General features: G+C 36.4%; 1 protein-coding gene and 1 long non-coding RNA gene across 2 annotated transcripts; one reads left to right on the top strand and one right to left on the bottom strand.

The window, feature by feature from the left end:
- Positions 1–201: 201 nt before the first annotated feature.
- Positions 202–817, bottom strand: LOC143304446 (venom serine protease Bi-VSP-like). Its single transcript, XM_076626928.1, has 2 exons — positions 686–817; positions 202–357 (listed from the first exon to the last, which is right to left on the bottom strand). Exons 1-2 carry the CDS (start codon positions 815–817, stop codon positions 202–204), a joined length of 288 nt encoding a protein of 95 aa, XP_076483043.1.
- A 589-nt stretch (positions 818–1406) lies between these two features.
- LOC143304448 (uncharacterized) lies at positions 1407–8744 on the top strand. Its single transcript, XR_013061127.1, has 2 exons — positions 1407–5509; positions 5661–8744. It is a non-coding gene; the product is annotated as an uncharacterized LOC143304448 (long non-coding RNA).
- The last annotated feature ends 11396 nt before the right edge of the window (positions 8745–20140 follow it).

The following is a 20140-nucleotide window of genomic DNA, read 5'->3' as shown; positions in this document are numbered from 1 at the left end:
ATCATCTTTACATACCTAAGTCGTGGAGGTTTATCGTGCGTAAAAAATTAGTGTCGTTTCAAAGTTACATTTCGTACATTTTAAGCCTATAATTTGTAACGTACAAAACAATGTAAATTTGAGCTGTTTCTTATCTCCACAATAAGAAAATCCAACTTTACGTTTTTTACACAATGATATTTATGGAACAGTAATATCATATTATTGCATCGCTTGGAGAATGAAGTCAAGGTACGATGTGACCCTAGTGTAAACGCTGGGATAGCCAGCTGTGCCGCACTTATAAGCGTAAGACACAATACCTATTAAATAGGAGGTTAATTCATGTTGTATCAGCAGTGGTCCGCCGCGGTCAGCCTGAAAGGATCGTTAAATTTTTAATCAAAGATACTGAAATATATCGATCGAATTGTATTGAAATTATACTTATATACAGTAATAATCTTCTATTGATTTGTGTATAGAAATACTCCAATTTATAATGTACATGTTATATGTATTTTGAGCAAAACTAAGATTAGAAGGAAATTAGATTAAATACCATAATGAGGTGTGAGAAGTGGGCAAAACTATTAAATTGTGTTTATCTATTATTTCTAATGTTTAAGACGTCGATTTGATGTTAATTCGAATTGACGTGTCTTCAGATACCGTATAGTTTGTAGTAACTCTGTAACTTAATTACCGTACAAGAATCCTCTCCACCCTGAGCATGTTCGGCGCATATTATACCATCAGTGATATCAGGTGCATTAGGAAATTTGGAATAAGCTATTTTGCATTCGGCGTTCTTAATCACTGGCATTTGTACTTCCATTAATGCATTACGTCGTGGTCGTCCTACGAAGAAAATAAGAAAGATATTTAAGACTGGAACTGTTTAATTTTATTATAAAATTGATATCACTTACTATATCTTAACGCTCTCCATCCAGCAACAAGGGGGTTATAGCCGACGAAGTTGCTCTTTCGTAGGGGCTCTTTCGTACAAATGGGATATACGTACCCTGAAAAATAAAAAAGTAAATGAAAATGCAGGAAACGAATGACGAAAAGTATGAGAAAGAATTGTACACGCTTTATGACACAATATATGTGTACAGTAAGAAATTTCAGGATATGATACTTCAGTAATACTCAATAGCATATATATATATATATATATATTTGAGGAGTTACTCGAAAATGGCACCTCCTCCACCAATCTAAGAATGGCAATATTATGATTGTGTATGTTTTCTATTCCATCCATATGTGCACAATGTGCTGCGGTCAAAACATGCCTAGCCGATATCAGGGAACCTCCGCACTTCCATAGTGGTTTGTCTGGGTTTCGGGGATTACGAAAACCTAATGCATAGTCATAGTTGTGAATATACATAATTTTTTACATATTTACATATACAATTTTTTACATATACATAATTATTCGATATTCGATCATACAGCAGACGATAAGTACATACGTACAAATACTGTGAAATAGAGATTTGATAAAGACAGAAATTAAATTTTTATTCCAGTGGAATACAAATTATTAAATAATTCTATATAATTTCTATTTGAACTATACTGAACTATAAAGTTCAAACGTGTAATTTCTGCCCTAACAGTTTTTGATCTCTATCCATATTATTACTCCTATATCAATTTTTTATTTCAAGCAAAAAGATACTCTTCCTAACATGAAGTAAAAGAAAGAAATAATTCAAGTTAATAAGTAAAGTTACTACCGATAAAATCATAGCATTATTATTTAGTCTAATTGAAATGTACATTGATGTGCTGTTTAATGCCTTTAAAGTTCATTCTTTGCAGTAAATGGCTTATTATTAATCGGAAAGAAAGACATAAAACGTACCAAGTTCAGCTGGTTTACCATCGACCACCCTGGTATGAGAGACGTTGCTAAAACCACGGTATGGTGGTCGCAAAGCCTTATACTTATACACAGTTTTTATTAAAATTTCTCTCTTCTCTTTGTTTGGATCGTTCGGACAGCAAACGATCGTAACATTGCCCTGGTATCTGCACACTGATCGTCTATAAAAATCGGTGGCTGTACGGTACTGTATCTGCCATATTTCTTGCAGAGGTTTACATTTTCTGTAGTCAAGGCACCTGCCTTCTTGATTGTCCGGTGTGGTACATTCTGGATCAAACAATTTTAAAACATTTATGCAGTTCAAAGATGCGTAAGAAAGCGACACTGATTACTCAACTTTCGAAGTAAAAAGCCGATCAAGTCCACCGGATTGCCCTACAGACACGTATTAATCCGTAAGAGTTAGTCATCATGTTGATAATAATTATCTAAAGAAACTTTTCACGTGAAAATATAAAATTTTAATTGATTAGATATTGTGTTAGCCATACTTAAGAAAGAAAATGAAAATGAATGAAATGAAAGAAAAGGACTACCTTCAACCTCATTTTTTAAATAAACACTTTGTCAGTTTTGCGGTAAATAAATTCTTAGGAATTCAGGACAGTTTTTAGTGAATCATTTTGTTTCGACCGTTCGCGGAGAGACGCGATCGCGAGATAGCACGTCAACGAGAGTTGTAAGTTCCCGTTACGATTAAATAATCGACGCCACGAACTGATCGATCCCCTTATTTCGATTATGATAATAAGGGTAGTTCAATGAAATTCCACGGAATTAACACAAATAAATTAATGTTTATTTCAACAACTTATTAACTAGAAAGATATAAAAGGAACAAAAAAAATGTAACTGCGTTTTGGTTGATAAGTAATGCGCGACATACCACATGTGTTGACGGTTCGACTTCTCGAAAAGTTCTGAACGCCTTTCGATTTTTTTCGTTTTTTCTGGAAGGCGACCCCCACTACGTTCGGATCACGCCACATTCTTTTATTGCGAGGTAAAATACGGGCCACGAGTCGACGTTTCTGGAAGTCGCCCTGCTTAATGAACCACGCGCTTGCCACTACAATGTTTGTTTGCCGGGCAGACGCGACGATCCGCCTGCGACATTATAGTGGCGCGATCGATAGTTAAGAATATGACCTATGGTAAGCCGCATGGCGTAACATTCTCCCCCCGTTGAGAGGGTACCGATCAAACTAGGGAGGTGTGGTTGAAGTTCCCATCTTATTTCGTCTCGGTGGCTAGTTGTTCGGGTTTCTCGAGATCGGGTTGAATTGGCAGTGGGACAAGCCTTTTGACGCCCCGATCCAAAATGCTCTTTGCCGTCTGAACTGTAGCTGTCCGGATGACACCATCGGCGCCTGGATGAACCTTGATAACTCGGCCCAGAGGCCAATGCATGGAGGGAACGTTGTCCTCTCTGAGGATGACGATTGTGCCCTTTTGGATGCTGTGTCCACCCTTGCTCCATTTATTGCGGTTGGTTAGCTCGTTCAAATACTCCTTATGCCAGCGGTTCCAAAAATGTTGTTTAAGCTGTTGGATATGCTGCCATTTGGAGAGTCGGTTCGATGGAATGTCTCTGAAATCTCGATCACGTAAGCACATTAATGAATCGCCAATGAGGAAATGTCCGGGAGTGAGGGCTAGGAGATCATTTGGATCGGTGGAGATAGGAGTTAGCGGGCGGGAATTGAGGACTGCTTCTATTTCTATGATAAGAGTATTACGGTGTTAAGCTCATATGTTTCTGTTTCTCCACTCGCGCTGCGCCATAATATCCTTTGATATTTCCGATCCTCTGGTCGTACGAGGAATTGCCGATACATTTTCTCGATGTCGCCAGTGAGTACGTACTGATGAGCGCGGAATCTAATTAATATACAAAATAAATTGTGAGTTGATTCGAGAATATAGGATTTCCCCATTTTCATGATTATCGTGATTTTTGTATAAATATATTTTTTAAGATACTAATAATTAGGTAGTTATAAATTAGTATTATCAATTATTTTGCATTTATAATTCCGCCTCTAGTATAAGTGTTAATTGAAAACTAACTTTATGTTTCAAAAAGTACTAGCAAAGTCGTTGAGTAACAAGCCACTGATGCTAACACAAATAGCATTGTCGTGATTAAATATTTCTAAATATTCATTTTTCATTTTGAACCTGTAGAAACAATTTATTATATATACTATTAGCTAAGTAATTGCATATTTAATTAAGTCGAAATATAAAACTTAGTTATTTTAATAATTTAAAAAATAAAAAACTGACAAACATTTCAATTTAATTTATGGTTGGAACAAAAGACAGTTATTTTTCATTAATTGAAATATTGCAATGCAGAGTACTTTCCAAAATACGCCGAGAGTATTCCTGATGATGAAACGAGCGTTGCTTCATCGAACGCAGCTAAAGAAAACAACATCTATGTAGTTGGTGGTACGATGCCTGAAATAGAGGGCGATAAATTGTACAATACCTGTACTATTTGGGGTCCCGATGGAACGTTGATAGCAAAACACCGAAAGGTAAGTAATATATTCCTTTATGGCTTTGAATTTGAAAATATTGGGGTGAAGAAAGTGACTCTATCTAGGAATAATTTAGGAATATACATATGTACATACGTATACTATAACCAATTCTATAATTTACGGTTTATAAAATACGTTATGATACGGGAAACGCCCATTTTTGTTGTAATGTGTTTGTTGTTGTATAAATTTTTCACATACTTAAAATATTATTATACTTATTTTTTCTCCTTTTTAAACATTATTAAATGATAAGATTTTTTAATAAAAGAAAGTGATAAAAACGCTGTCAGTTATTAAATAAAAAGTAATTGAAGTTTAGGAGTTGGTAACTTTGATATTAAATTACAAAAGTTGCAGCAATAGAATTAGCGACTACATTTTTATGTTATTAGGTACATCTATTCGACATCGACATTCCTAATAAGATTACTTTTCGAGAGAGTGATTCACTCAGTCCTGGTAACTCCCTAACGACGTTCGATGTGGAGGGCTGCAAAATAGGTATTGGCATTTGCTATGATATTAGATTCGAGGAAATGGCACGCATTTATCGGAACAAAGGTACAGTAACTGAATCGATCAATACTTAACTAGCAAAAAATTAAATATCTTTCTTAAATATATTCTATATAAAATTAATATAATCTGTAACTCTGTATAAAAAGAAGCTTAATTTAAAAAACCAGTATATTTGCTGAAAATGAAACAAATAAAAGAATTAAAAGCACAATAAGAGGACTGTCCTCGCATATTCAGAAATGATGGAATGTGAACCGTGCAACTACGAAGTTAATTGGTATTCGGTGGCTTCATATTTCCTGCTTCTCTGAGTTAGGTTGCCAAATGCTGATATATCCAGCGGCATTCAATATGACCACTGGACCACTGCACTGGTCATTACTTCAGCGTTTCAGAGCGAATGATAATCAATTATACGTTGCCTGCATATCACCGGCTCGTGTTCCTTAAGCAAGTTACGTCGCACGGGGACATACACAGTTGACCAATCCCTGGGGAAAGATTCTTTACGATTTGGAAACTCAAGAGAATATGGCAGTCACCGATATCGGTAATTTACAGCTTAAAATTAAAAGCGAGAGATCCATGATGTAATTAATTTTTAGTCTCGTTAATTTATCGATTTAGCCATCTTCCTCTGTATTTGTTGAATTTATTAGTAAGCATTACTTATTACTTCGTATGTTTCTTTTTTCTATCAGATCTAAAAGTTGTTGAGGAAGTAAGGGCTCAGATACCTACATCTTCTCAGAGACGTACAGATTTGTACGACACTGTCTGTAAGAAGGAGTAACTCTACACTAAAACAGAAAATGTTTTTTTATAATATTTCTACTACGATATCCTTTTTCTGTGAATTATTACTAATTTCTTATCATTTGTACTACATGAATGACTCAATTAAGAAAACCAAAACGTTATAAATAATAATCTGTATATCTTGTGTATCAACATGTAATTGGATATTATAATAATATAGGAATGCTATAATAATATAGGATAATAATATAGGAGAATAATAATATAGAAAAAAATACATGCTTTTAAACACCTTTAATATCGATCACATAAATTGTTATAATTCACAATGATTACGCATACATAAAAGACCCCTTGATAGTAAAATTTACGATCAAAAGGCAATTACGTATCGTTTAACAACATTTAATTTATAACACCTTTTAAACATTTAGACAGATTAACACATAACACTTCTTATATATAAACATCAATTCGAAGTTATCGGCTTGGAGAAATTGGTCGATTAATACCTGTAGATTGTATGTCTCGATGAAAGACTTAAAGAGAGCAAAAACATGATAATGCCGCTAATATAATATTCCTTCTTTCTTGTATCTGTCTGCCTCTCAGGTCGTTTTACTAATTACAATAAGTAATTTCGACTTCTTTGCGCTCTCTTTTAACGCATTCGAGACCGAAAGAAATTCATATCAGTCAGTAGGTAAGGGTATAATATACATATTTTATATATAACTTATGTAGTAATGTATATATCATGTTAATTTCATATTTTTTTCAATATAGAATTATTATATATATATATATGTCGGATCACGACTCTTCATGTGGACTAGCCATCGTTTCACAAAGCCGAGATTTTATTTACACGTATATACAGGTCTATCACTAAGCTTAACAAATAATAAGTACAACTAATAATAAGTCTAACAAACACTAAGCCTAATGAATAATACGATCTACGAATAATTAAATTAAATAATACTATTAGCAATGTTTGAGTTCAAACGAATCCACGGTCACCGGGATAACTCCTTACTAAGCGAAACTAACTTAGACGCAAATGCGATCGTCGAAAATGCTCGATGTATCACTCTCCAAGGCAATCGCAAGAATGCCAGCCTCGTGGAGATTTTTCTCCCTGTACGATTGCATTTTGTTTTCTATACCCGTTTGGAAGCATCGAGAAGGTTCCAAACGCCGTTGCTAGGCACACTCGTTGGAAGCATCGAGAAAGTTCCAAACGCCGTTGCTAGGCAGTTTCTGCCTGGAGTTTTGGTTACTAAATACAATGTATGTCCCATTGCATCGGCACCTCCGAGGCAACATCACACGTGGCTCGGCCCGCTCTCGAGGCCGCATGCCGCCACAACCACATTTCTCGGAAAACACATACAACCACTCCAGACCTCCGTTAGATAAAACATCCATCCCGTGACCGTGGCTACGTTCAGCGACCGATTGTCACCTCGAACCCAATCTCGCTTATTACAAATCTTAAACAATTACAACTATAATAAAATCTAGGCTAAGGTACTAGAGGATGTTCCCAAAATTTCCAAGGAAGGGCTTCGGCTTTCCTTTCATCTCCGACATATATATGTCGGAGATGAAATGAAAAACCGGAGCCTTCCCTATGCAATTTTGAGGAGGCCTTTTAGTGCTTTGGCCTAGATTTTATCATAACTGTAATTAAGTAATTGTCATCTGTAATTGTTTGACATTTGTGAAAAGCGAAAGTGGGTTCGAGGTGACAACTGGTCGCTGAACGTAGCCACGGTCACGGGATAAACGTTTTGCTTGATGAAGACAGAAATTGCCTAGTATCGGCGTTTGGATCTTTCTCGATGTTACCAAGGAGTATATAACAAACTTTTGACAGATATTGCCTAGCAACAACGATTGGAACCTTCTCGATGTTTCCAGCGAGAATATAACAAACAAATGCAGTCGTATTACGAAAAAGATTTTAATCAGAGAGGCATTCGTGTGGTCGCCTTGGAAAGTGATACATCGAGTAATTTTTCCGTGTGATTCAGCAAACGTATTTTTGTGTTATAAAATTGTTTAAAGTTTTCCCGTTGACCGTGTATTCGTTTGAACCCCGGATCATTGTTTATAGCGTAAATTAAATTCAATATTTGTAAATTTATCAATCGTTAATTTTCATTATTCGTTAAAATTAGTAAATCGTAAGATATATTATTCGTTTCTTTTATTGTTCGATAAAATTTATTATTCTTTAATCTAATTAATAATTTAATTTATCATTTGTTAATCAATCATATCATTTACAAAATTCATTATTCATAATATTTGTAAAACCTTGTTTATTCGTGTAAATATATTCTCTGTTTTGTAAAACAATGGCTAATTCAAACGAAGAATCGGTACGCGCCTTAAATCCTAATGTTAACCCGACATATATATATATGACTGTACATAATACATTATAGAATAACATAGTATATAATTTTATATTTTAAAAATATGAGGTATACTATTTAAGATTGTCATCGATTTAAAATCAAAGTATGAAAAGGATACCCTGGAGAGAGTAAAACACAGAATCATTCTAACTAAACATTCAGATCGTACCGACACCTAGGTATCGTCTTACAATTAAGTCTCGGTCTCGAATGGATTAAAATGAAATACATACTTGCAGCTTCAACATCTTCAATATCGAGGAGATTCAAACTTTACAAATAAATGTAAATTGCGATGTAAAACAAAGCGATGTAAAAAGGGAAAAAGGAGGAAAGAAGGAACAGGGAAGCAAAGAGAAGAAACGAATTTTTCATTTTCTCTTGCCAGGAATATAAGATGCTAAGTAATCTTCCTAAGTAATCTCCTCCAGCTTTTTCTAGTTTGCTCAATAATTATTAGTACATGTTAGGAAAACAAATAGAATTTTTGTTCTCAAGCGAGGTATAATTTAAATTTTGTATGTACACAAAAATGTTAAATATCTGTAATAAACATGGTATAATCAATTTTTTTACATAAAATTATATTGTATAGGCTATTGTTATTTAAACATTTTAAATTGGATAAAGAAAAAAAGTGACGCAAATAAAACGTAGGACATTTTAATTAAAGAGACTAATATAGAGATTTATCTACTTAACTGTGATTAAATCATCTCCACTTAACGCTCTACCTCTTCTATTAATTATGCTTCGTTAAACTATGATTACAGAGGATGGGTTTTTTGATAAAATGACATTCTGACAAATATATATAGATCGATATATATAGATATAGATAGACAAATATATAGATTCTTACAACAGTAGTTATGAATGAACAGTAGTTATTGTATCAATTCCGTTCTTCAGAAGCTTCATTTGTGAAAAGACAATTCGCCAGAATATGGATTCACTGTAGTTATAGCTATAGGATTTCAATCTAGTTGACAGACTTGCTTTACGTAGAGAATATCTGTCTCTTGTTCTACCTTATCGCGATTCTCTCCTCATCTTATACGCTTTGTCGAGTGTCACGTAATTTTTGGGTTGGTTGGTGAAAATAAAATATAGTTGAGTCGTAACACAACTATTAACTTGGTTTTAATCAACCTTTATTATGAATTCAGCAATCACAATGTAACACGCACTGAGTTAACATAAATCACAATTCACTCCAACCACGTTATGTAAGACTTAGTTACAACAATACATTAAGTACGCGACTTATAAGAGTAGAGACCGACATAGATATGTTGACTATTCTAAGGATACAGAATAAGTGAAGTTTTACTGACGATACTGTGTCTGAGGAAAGCTAGGGGTGGGTGTGTCTAAGGACACGGGACTATCGGATTTGTTGATGACAATTTTGGTTAAGGAAGTGAGGGCAGTAGACACCATCTCCGATTGGATAATAGGACGGTTGGTAGACCAGGAAGGGTTTTAGCCGCCCTCGCGAGAAAGTTGCCAACGGAACATACCAGAAGTGGAGAAAACCAACTTTCTAAGCTAACACGTGGTAGACAATAAACGTAAAGGGAAATTTAAGACAGGAAATACTCGCTTGGTCCGAAGGACTTTAACTATAAAAATGCCAAGGCCCCTGGTGGGCACTTAAGACTATTGAGGGTGCGCGCCAAGGATATGCAGACATCTGGGTGCCATCCTGTCCGTGGTGTGTGGCCTGGTCTCTGATATGAATTGACGTTACACGAGCAAAGTAATATTGGCATATATCTCGGCTCTGGTTACAATCATTAGTTTCCGCCTAAAAGGTTAGAATCACATAGCTCGCGCTCTACTCTCGTTTATTCAACATTCAGGCCATATGGTCGCATGCGACGAGTTTTATGTTAATTCCGACCGATTACAATACCTTTCTTTCGTTTACAAGGAACGACGAGACTGGCAGTTGCGTGATTTCCAATGCAAAAGCCGCGATATCTGCACGATAACCTAACCTGAACCGATTTTGTTGTACTATTCTTATGTGGACTTCGTTTGTACCACTTTCGTAACAAAAATAGAATACGTAGAACACAGCATTCCGTTATGCGATATTGTCGATTCATAACATCCGAAAAATCAGAGATAATTATTTCCCTACAGTTGTACATTTGTGTGAAAAATTACGAACGTAAAGTTGTTTGGTGCATGCACAGTCCTCCCCTCCCCTGCATTTGCGTGGACATGCTAGAAAGATTCACTTTTCCACGGTGAAACTGTATGTATTATAATTTCATTTTTACAAAGGTCGAACATCCTACTATGCATAAATTTAATATTAATATAAGCAGGTTTCGTGTTAGGTATTACATCTGACGTATAAGCACACGTGTGTACGAGCCTTGGTTTTAAATGTCTTGTAGTAGACACCGAAAAGATTATTCAGATGGATATCTGACTCAACATCAATATTTTACTAGGAGATAACATGTTAAGAACACGTTGGTGGATGGCATGGGAGATGATGAATGAAGACATACTTCTGTGAGATACATAAAATAGTAGTCAAAACGTATTTTGGCGCTTGGGGACAGCAACAGCTTTTTTTTTTTTATTTATTTGTTGGAATTACAATCAATTCTCGCGTTGAGAATTTTCAGTAATTTTTCTGGCGTGGCGCAGTGACATGGCTGTTTATTTACAATAAGTTAATACTTATTATAGATAGGTATAATTTATAAGTATTATAAGTAAGTGCATATGCTTAATTTGGATAATTAAATGAATCTAACGTTTAGGTCTAGCGGGTAGTGCCTCTTCAGCCTGCGAATCTGGTCCGTCGTATCGAGTAGTTCAGTGATTAGGGGGTTTCGGTGTTTCTTGACTCTTTTGCTATATCTGTCGCTATATTTTGCTATTTCCTCTTTGACTGTAGGTATCTTGAGGTCGCGGTGGATGGTTTCGTTGGTAACATACCAAGGTGCGTCTATTAAGGCTCTTAGCGTTTTCGATTGGAATCGTTGTAGTATTTCGATGTTGGAGTTACTTGCTGTTCCCCATCGCTTCCTATATCCCTATATTCCGTACTTGCTTCGCTTGGTACTTTTATAATTTTCGTAGTTACAATAAAAAATTTAATTCTTAACAGATTAAAGATTTAACCTCTTGCTTTATAGTGTACAATAATTTTTTTCTTTTTCTTTTTTTTTTTTTTTTTTTTGTATAGGTTATGTGATCCATAGTTTGAGTAACTAGTACATATATATATTTACGTGACAAGCTTTCATTTCAATCTATATTTAAGATTAATATTTTATCAGTTTCTGTTCGTAACAACATCGAAGTAGTCCATAAGTTTGAAGAGTATAATTAAGGAAGTTATGAAGCAAGAGGTTAAAGACAAATTCTGAAAGAGGTTATGTACAACTCAGTAGTACTGCTTTACATTACTTTGCGAATTACTTTTCAAGCATAAAAATAGTTTAACAGCCACTTATAGTTACTTCCTTACCATTACATTCATTAAATTCGTTTGATTTTGTAAACAAAATAACCACGCTGACCAGTCTCTTATTTAAAATAGAATTATTTTGTCATATATCCAACAGTTTACTTTCTCTTCGCTTTGTCTCGTATTACGACTTTATAACGGTGTTTCTTTAAACTTTAAACGATCGTAATAAATGTATTTACGGACGATGACTGATATCTGGTCTGTCTTAAAGTTTCAACTAATTAGTGCCCCGTTACTTTGGACGTTATGAAATGTTGTATAACCAAAGACTTATCTTCTCTTTTGGTAGTTGCATAAGAGAAGACTGAGCCATTGAAACGCTCGAATAGATTAGCTGATTCGCTTAACGTATTTTTACTTCCGACGAGCTAAACACAAGAGCAGAAAGCACATAAGGAATAATACAGAAACGTCAAACGTATACAGAAATATATTTCGTAAAAGCATTAGTACGTAACATGTCTTTATAATTCTATTTATGTATAGTAAAATGGCTTGTTTCCATTTTCATGAATTATAACTGACATTTCAAAGCATTCATGTAGATATGTAACTCTCGTTAATTAATAATTTAACAATGCGTCATGAAACGTATCATTTTCGTTTCTTCCTTTGTTTCGTTATACACAGGAACGAATTTGTAAATAAAGATGTATAATCAACGATAACATATGACAGCGAGTATAATAACTGTCAGCAAAGGAAGAGGTCGGTAAAATGATTGTGGTTGATTTCAGTGTATCGGTAAATAAGCTTCGACAGACGTTGCCGGGGGACTCGGTGTCGGTGAAACCGCGTCGATGAAATGATTGTCAGTGATTTAAAGATAACGCAATTTATTGATCTGTCTCCCCTTCATGGCGTTGTACGTCTCTCTATAAAACATATTCTACCTCGGAGGGCTGAAAAATTTAACTTGGTCTCACTGGACTGGACTGTAAGTAAGAAAATTGAAATGCAAAATCCACGTGTGAGCGCAACGGTTTAGATGGAAAGTTCGATAGGACAATTATGTATATTAGCCTGAAAGAAAGCTCGTGGCTTCGCACGCAACACGTAATTTCCCTCGCTGAAATAATCCTATTACAACGATACGATTTAAAATTTTCCTTAACAGACCTCGCAATGTAATTCTTCATCTACAATTTTTTATTCGGCCTGAAACAAGAGACTTTCGAAGCCTTATAGAGTCTCGCGAATCTAAAAGTCAGGTTTCAACGTATTTTCGCGTCTTATTCTATAATACTGAAGACATTAAAGGTGTTAACGATTATTGTCTCACTATGTACGTACATCAAACGAGTACTTACGTAAGAGACGAATGGAAATGGAAACAGCCGAGAATAATTGAAGATAATTTGAATACGTTCCAGGCTATAATACAATTTCTCGTGAACCGTAATTGATTCGCAGAAGGGAATTGCTGCTTCTCCCGACTAGCAAAGTGTTTCGCAAAAAAAAAAAGAAAAGAAAAATGGTATCGGAAGGATAGAAAAAAAGCGGTGGCCTACATCAAGCAATCTTCATGCCGATAATGCATTTATTATTCAGTTCGTTCATTTTCTATCGCGTAACAGACACTGGGATAACTGACAGAACGAGCGTATAAATCTTGCATCTCTCAACCTGACTTCTCCCAATTCGTATACTTCCATCCTTCGTATAAGTGACAATGTATCAGAAGAGTTTCATAGCAATATTGAACAACATACAGTCAACTACAACACCATTAGATACATCCACCATACAGTCAACTACAACACCATTAGATAACAGCAATACAATAGTTTATAATTTTCTACGTGTCATTGATTCATCGTCATCATTTTCCATTTTTTTAGCATATGTAAAAACGTATCTGACGTAATCTTACCTCGCTCTTTGAGTACAAAAATCCATTCAAATGAAACAAAGGGAAAAGAAATAAGAAAACAAACACTCACATACGAATCTTCATTACATAACTGTATGTACTCCTCGAGGTATAATTACTCAGACACGTTACAGCGTACCTTCTTCGTTCCCTGATGGCTGATGTTGATCGTTGACGTTTATAATGAAAGAATTTCGTCAACGGCGCCATCTGGATCCCTGTTGAAAAATTAAAATAGCCGCAACAGCACCATTAAGCTCATCACCCAGAGTTGCTTTTGTGGCTGAGTCGTGGAGGAATTATTATCATCAACGACATAAACTTTACCAGTTCCGGTAATGTTCTTTAGATGGTCCAGGCATTCGAACTCGCAACATCGCTTTCCAAGACGGAATTTCTTGCATGTCTGTAGTAAAAAGAAATCGAATCTGGTCCGTCGTATCGAGTAGTCCAGTGATTAGCGGGTTTCGGTGTTTCTTGACTCTTTTGCTATATCTGTCGCTATATTTTGCTATTTCCTCTTTGACTGTAGGTATCTTGAGGTCGCGATGGATGGTTTCGTTGGTAACATACCAAGGTGCGTCTATTAAGGCTCTTAGCGTTTTCGATTGGAATCGTTGTAGTATTTCGATGTTGGAGTTACTTGGACAGCAACAGCTGGTGATACTGTCATACACCTCCATTTATAAACTTTCGAAAATGTTGACCTTCAAACTTTAGTGTATTCTGTTTCACAGCACAAAATGTTTCCGAAACGTACGTTTATTGTTACAATGAACTTGACTAATGGCTCTGAAATACTATCCTTGAAAAAACAATGGGGGAATTGGAGCAAACAAAAGAAGGAAATGAACAAAGACGTTGTTGGTTCGTAAAAATAAAATATGCTACAGGAAAAACTTTTTCCAACGGATTGAGATCCGACAAGCTATGACGCGAATCGAGCGTTTGTCTACAGGAGCGCATTTTCGGTGGATATATATGTCGGAATGACATTGGGGATAGGGTTGTCGGTGTTTGAGGAGTCTTCATTGAAGGTAGCCATCGTTGCGGTGTAACGAAGATACGATTTATTGACACAGGTATGAATAACACAGGTTTGACAATCTACCACGGCGGTGAGACGTCCGCGACACTAGTGACAGTGGTCTCCGGTTCAATAACGAATCCGCGGCCAACGGGATGACAGATGGGCGTTCTCGCTGAATCTAAGTCTGACTCGTAAAAATAATTGCTGAGCGTAAAAACGTTACTCTTTGGTCGACGGGAGCGCGTAAAAGAATGCCCGTCCCGTCCCGATGATGCCACAGAGGAAAACTATAATGGGGTGTGTCTAAGGACACGAGATCATCGGATTCGTCGAGGAAAGCCTTCGTTTAGGAAGTAAGGGAAATTGACGTTGCTGCTAATTGGTCAATCTCCATATCGGTGGTTAGAAAAAGATGCTAGCCGCCCTCGAGGGAAAGTTGCTAGTGGGAGACGCCGCTCGTTGAAAAATATGTCTCCCCTATCTTCCCGTAGTTGGGACAAAGACTGTTTGTCTGTTTGAAGGACTTTAGTTAACTAAACCTTAAGATTTATAACGGGCCCTCGGGCTAGCCGAACATGTACTGCGGAGACGCATCGACATCTGGCAATCATCTTACTCGAAGAATAGGGTCTGCGTGTGGCGAGCCACGGGACAGAAACCGTTGGAATGTTTACTGTCGCGTGTCGCCACGAATATTTCTTTTAAGGAGAGCTATAGAATTACTCCATACCTTTGTTAGGCAAAGCGTTCATCCCGTGACCGCGGCTACGTTCGGCGACTGACTGTCGCCTCGAGCCCAAGCTCATTATCACAACTCTCGAACAATTACAATCGGATTGAATAACTACAATAGTTTAGTTACAGTTATAGTAGACTTTAGATTGCAATGTTGCGGGGCTATCCAAAGGTTCCGGTGTCCTTTCATCTCCGACATATAGATATACATGTATATGTGACGAAATATACTAAAGCAATATTGACCCTTTGTCGCTGAAAGTATCAAACTACAAAACTTTCTTTCAAATTTTCAGAATAAGGAAATCAGGATCATGATAAATAATTGGAACATAATTAAAAATAATATATCTTCTCTATAAGATAATGAATACATTGGTTCATTTAATTTTTATGGATATTCAAACGCTTCTGTGAAATGAAACGTCAAGATTATAGAGTATAAAATTCATAGCTATGAAATAACTAAAACTCTGATGTATTATTAAAAATATACGTTAGGTTGTATGTAGTGATACATACAAAGATTACATGTACAAACCCATAATTAACACAATGCTACCGCAACCATTCTGCAATCTACCTTGCCCAAAACACTCTCCCAGTCACCTCCAAACTCTTCAATTCTCTCCACCTAACCACCCACAAACCATTCACAAACATGCAATTCTCGACAAAAGAAGAACTTATCGTCAGTTGTCCTTAACATCTCGTTCATTCATTTGGTCCCTATCCCCCTATTTCCTCCCACTGCGATGATCGCACTACATTTTTCCACGTCTCTATTCTATTCTCTGGATGATCTGAATTCTCGAGCAGTCGAGTGACGATTGATCTGTACAATTGATCGATTTCTTTTTACTACAGACATGCAAGAAATTCCGTGTTGGAGAGCGATGTTGCGAGTTCGAGTGCCTGGACCATCTGAAGAACGTTACCGGAACTGGTATAGTTTATGTCGTTGATGATAAGAATTCCTCCACGACTCAGCAACAAGAGCTACTCTGGGTAATGAGCTTAATGGTGCTGTTGCGGCTATTTTAATTTTTCAACAAGGATCCAGATGGCGCCGTTGATGAAATTCTTTCATTATAAACGTCAACGATCAACATCAGCCATCAGGGAACGAAGAAGGTACGCTGTAACGTGTCTGAGTAATTATACCTCGAGGAGTACATACAGTTATGTGATGAAGATTCGTATGTGAGTGTTTGTTTTCTTATTTCTTTTCCCTTTGTTTCATTTGAATGGATTTTTGTACTCAAAGAGCGAGGTAAGATTACGTCAGATACGTTTTTACATATGCTAAAAAAATGGAAAATGATGATGATGAATCAATGACGCGTAGAAAATTATAATCTATTGTATTGCTGTTATCTAATGGTGTTGTAGTTGACTGTATGGTGGATGTATCTAATGGTGTTGTAGTTGACTGTATGTTGTTCAATATTGCTATGAAACTCTTCTGATTCATTGTCACTTATACGAAGGATGGAAGTATACGAATTGGGAGAAGTCAGGTTGAGAGATGCAAAATTTATACGCTCGTTCTGTCAGTTATCCCAGTGTCTGTTACGCGATAGAAAATGAACGAACTGAATAATAAATGCATTATCGGCATGAAGATTGCTTGATGTAGGCCACCGCTTTTTTTCTATCCTTCCGATACCATTTTTCTTTTCTTTTTTTTTTTGCGAAACACTTTGCTAGTCGGGAGGAGCAGCAATTCCCTTCTGCGAATCAATTACGGTTCACGAGAAATTGTATTATAGCCTGGAACGTATTCAAATTATCTTCAATTATTCTCGGCTGTTTCCATTTCCATTCGTCTCTTACGTAAGTACTCGTTTGATGTACGTACATAGTGAGACAATAATCGTTAACACCTTTAATGTCTTCAGTATTATAGAATAAGACGCGAAAATACGTTGAAACCTGACTTTTACATTCGCGAGACTCTATAAGGCTTCGAAAGTCTCTTGTTTCAGGCCGAATAAAAAATTGTAGATGAAGAATTACATTGCGAGGTCTGTTAAGGAAAATTTTAAATCGTATCGTTGTAATAGGATTATTTCAGCGAGGGAAATTACGTGTTGCGTGCGAAGCCACGAGCTTTCTTTCAGGCTAATATACATAATTGTCCTATCGAACTTTCCATCTAAACCGTTGCGCTCACACGTGGATTTTGCATTTCAATTTTCTTACTTACAGTCCAGTCCAGTGAGACCAAGTTAAATTTTTCAGCCCTCCGAGGTAGAATATGTTTTATAGAGAGACGTACAACGCCATGAAGGGGAGACAGATCAATAAATTGGGTTATCTTTAAATCACTGACAATCATTTCATCGACGCGGTTTCACCGACACCGAGTCCCCCGGCAACGTCTGTCGAAGCTTATTTACCGATACACTGAAATCAACCACAATCATTTTACCGACCTCTTCCTTTGCTGACAGTTATTATACTCGCTGTCATATGTTATCGTTGATTATACATCTGTATTTACAAATTCGTTCCTGTGTATAACGAAACAAAGGAAGAAACGAAAATGATACGTTTCATGACGCATTGTTAAATTATTAATTAACGAGAGTTACATATCTACATGAATGCTTTGAAATGTCAGTTATAATTCATGAAAATGGAAACAAGCCATTTTACTATACATAAATAGAATTATAAAGACATGTTACGTACTAATGCTTTTACGAAATATATTTCTGTATACGTTTGACGTTTCTGTATTATTCCTTATGTGCTTTCTGCTCTTGTGTTTAGCTCGTCGGAAGTAAAAATACGTTAAGCGAATCAGCTAATCTATTCGAGCGTTTCAATGGCTCAGTCTTCTCTTATGCAACTACCAAAAGAGAAGATAAGTCTTTGGTTATACAACATTTCATAACGTCCAAAGTAACGGGGCACTAATTAGTTGAAACTTTAAGACAGACCAGATATCAGTCATCGTCCGTAAATACATTTATTACGATCGTTTAAAGTTTAAAGAAACACCGTTATAAAGTCGTAATACGAGACAAAGCGAAGAGAAAGTAAACTGTTGGATATATGACAAAATAATTCTATTTTAAATAAGAGACTGGTCAGCGTGGTTATTTTGTTTACAAAATCAAACGAATGTAATGAATGTAATGGTAAGGAAGTAACTATAAGTGGCTGTTAAATTATTTTTATGCTTGAAAAGTAATTCGCAAAGTAATGTAAAGCAGTACTACTGAGTTGTACATAACCTCTTTCAGAATTTGTTCTTAACCTCTTGCTTCATAACTTCCTTAATTATACTCTTCAAACTTATGGACTACTTCGATGTTGTTACGAACAGAAACTGATAAAATATTAATCTTAAATATAGATTGAAATGAAAGCTTGTCACGTAAATATATATATGTACTAGTTACTCAAATTATGGATCACATAACCTATACAAAAAAAAAAAAAAAAAAAAAGAAAAAGAAAAAAATTATTGTACACTATAAAGCAAGAGGTTAAATCTTTAATCTGTTAAGAATTAAATTTTTTATTGTAACTGCGAAAATTATAAAAGTACCAAGCGAAGCAAGTACGGAATATATGCGGAATATGAATCGCTCAACGAGCCAAAGAGCGGCTCAGTGACAAAATTAGTAAAGTAAAGACCACAAATATTACAACATTATATTCTACCACAAAATAATTCTCTATACAAAAAAGGTACACAACGAATCGATTTTTCACAACGATAAGAGTCAACAGAACCAATCAAGACCAGGCGAGACTCTCATAAGACAACGATATCAGAGGGATCAAATCAGCGACTTCAATCTATGTTACAGAGTATTGTTATCAAGAAAAATTGCTCTTTTCATGAAAAGTATGGTAATGATTCTCTTATAATACATTGTATATCTGGCAGTCGGATGTGCCCGTGGCCATCGGAAATGTAAAGACGACGCTTTTAGAAAGTGATAGCGCCATCGCGTTTTAAAAACGCGTTAGAAGAAGGACGGTTTCGCTATCCAAGGCGAATCGAAAAGTGTGCGTGTTGCGAGAATCAGAGTTGATCGAGACGTCGAAGCATAGAGTCGTTAGAATTGAGTTGCGAGTGTTGTCGAGTGTTAGAGTTGCTAGTGAGAGAGAGAGAGAGAGAGAGAGAGTTACCAAATAGTTGTCAAGTTATTTGTTGTAAATACGAGCGTTGCATTTAGTTTTCCTGTTAATCAAACATCGTTTCTCTGTCTAACTAACATCTGTATTTTCAATCCATTATTAATATATTCCGATATTACAAGTGGGGGCTCGTCCGGGATTGAATAAGACAGAGAAACGATACGATTTAACGGAGCTATTTGTGCGGGAGTAGAAAAGAATAGAATAAAATGGCAAACGTTGAAGACGAACGATTGTCGGGTGAAGAGGATTTGACGCTGGAGGAGCTGAGGAGTAAGCTCGCACAGATGAATCTGCCTATATCCGGTGCGAGATCAGTGCTGGTTGCCAGGTTGAACAGAGCGTGCAAACCTGGTCGATCTACTCCTAAGGATTCGAAGCGTGGCGAAGAACCAACAAACCAGCGAGATCTAAGAAGCAAGCAGAGAGCCGAACGCAGTCAAGAGGGAGAGGAAGACCTCGAGAAGCTGAGGACGAAAGAGCTGAGAGCGCGTCTCGTTAGCTTGGGGTTGAAGGTAACGGGAAGAAAATCCGAACTACGCGCGCGGCTACAGGCGGCCCTAGAAGGAGACGATGTATCGTCGGAAGAAGGGAGCTCCGACGAAAGTGAAGGCGAGGACGATAAACAAGGCGCGCGAGAATACAGGAGAGGCACGCGAGCGGTGTGTCAGGACCGCGATGAGTATCAGCAG

Source organism: Bombus vancouverensis, unplaced genomic scaffold (genome assembly GCF_051014615.1).
Source record: "Bombus vancouverensis nearcticus unplaced genomic scaffold, iyBomVanc1_principal scaffold0035, whole genome shotgun sequence".
Taxonomy (NCBI): Eukaryota; Metazoa; Arthropoda; class Insecta; order Hymenoptera; family Apidae; genus Bombus; species Bombus vancouverensis.
This window is presented reverse-complemented; position numbering and strand designations above follow the sequence as displayed.

Excerpts from the sequence above, each read along its gene's own strand:
- LOC143304446 (XM_076626928.1), bottom strand. The coding sequence starts at position 817 with ATGGAAGTACAAATGCCAGTGATTAAGAACGCCGAATGCAAAATAGCT. Across the intron at positions 358-685 it reads GTGGAGAGGATTCTTGTACG|GCTGACCGCGGCGGACCACT; the intron begins GTAATTAAGTTA and ends CGATCCTTTCAG.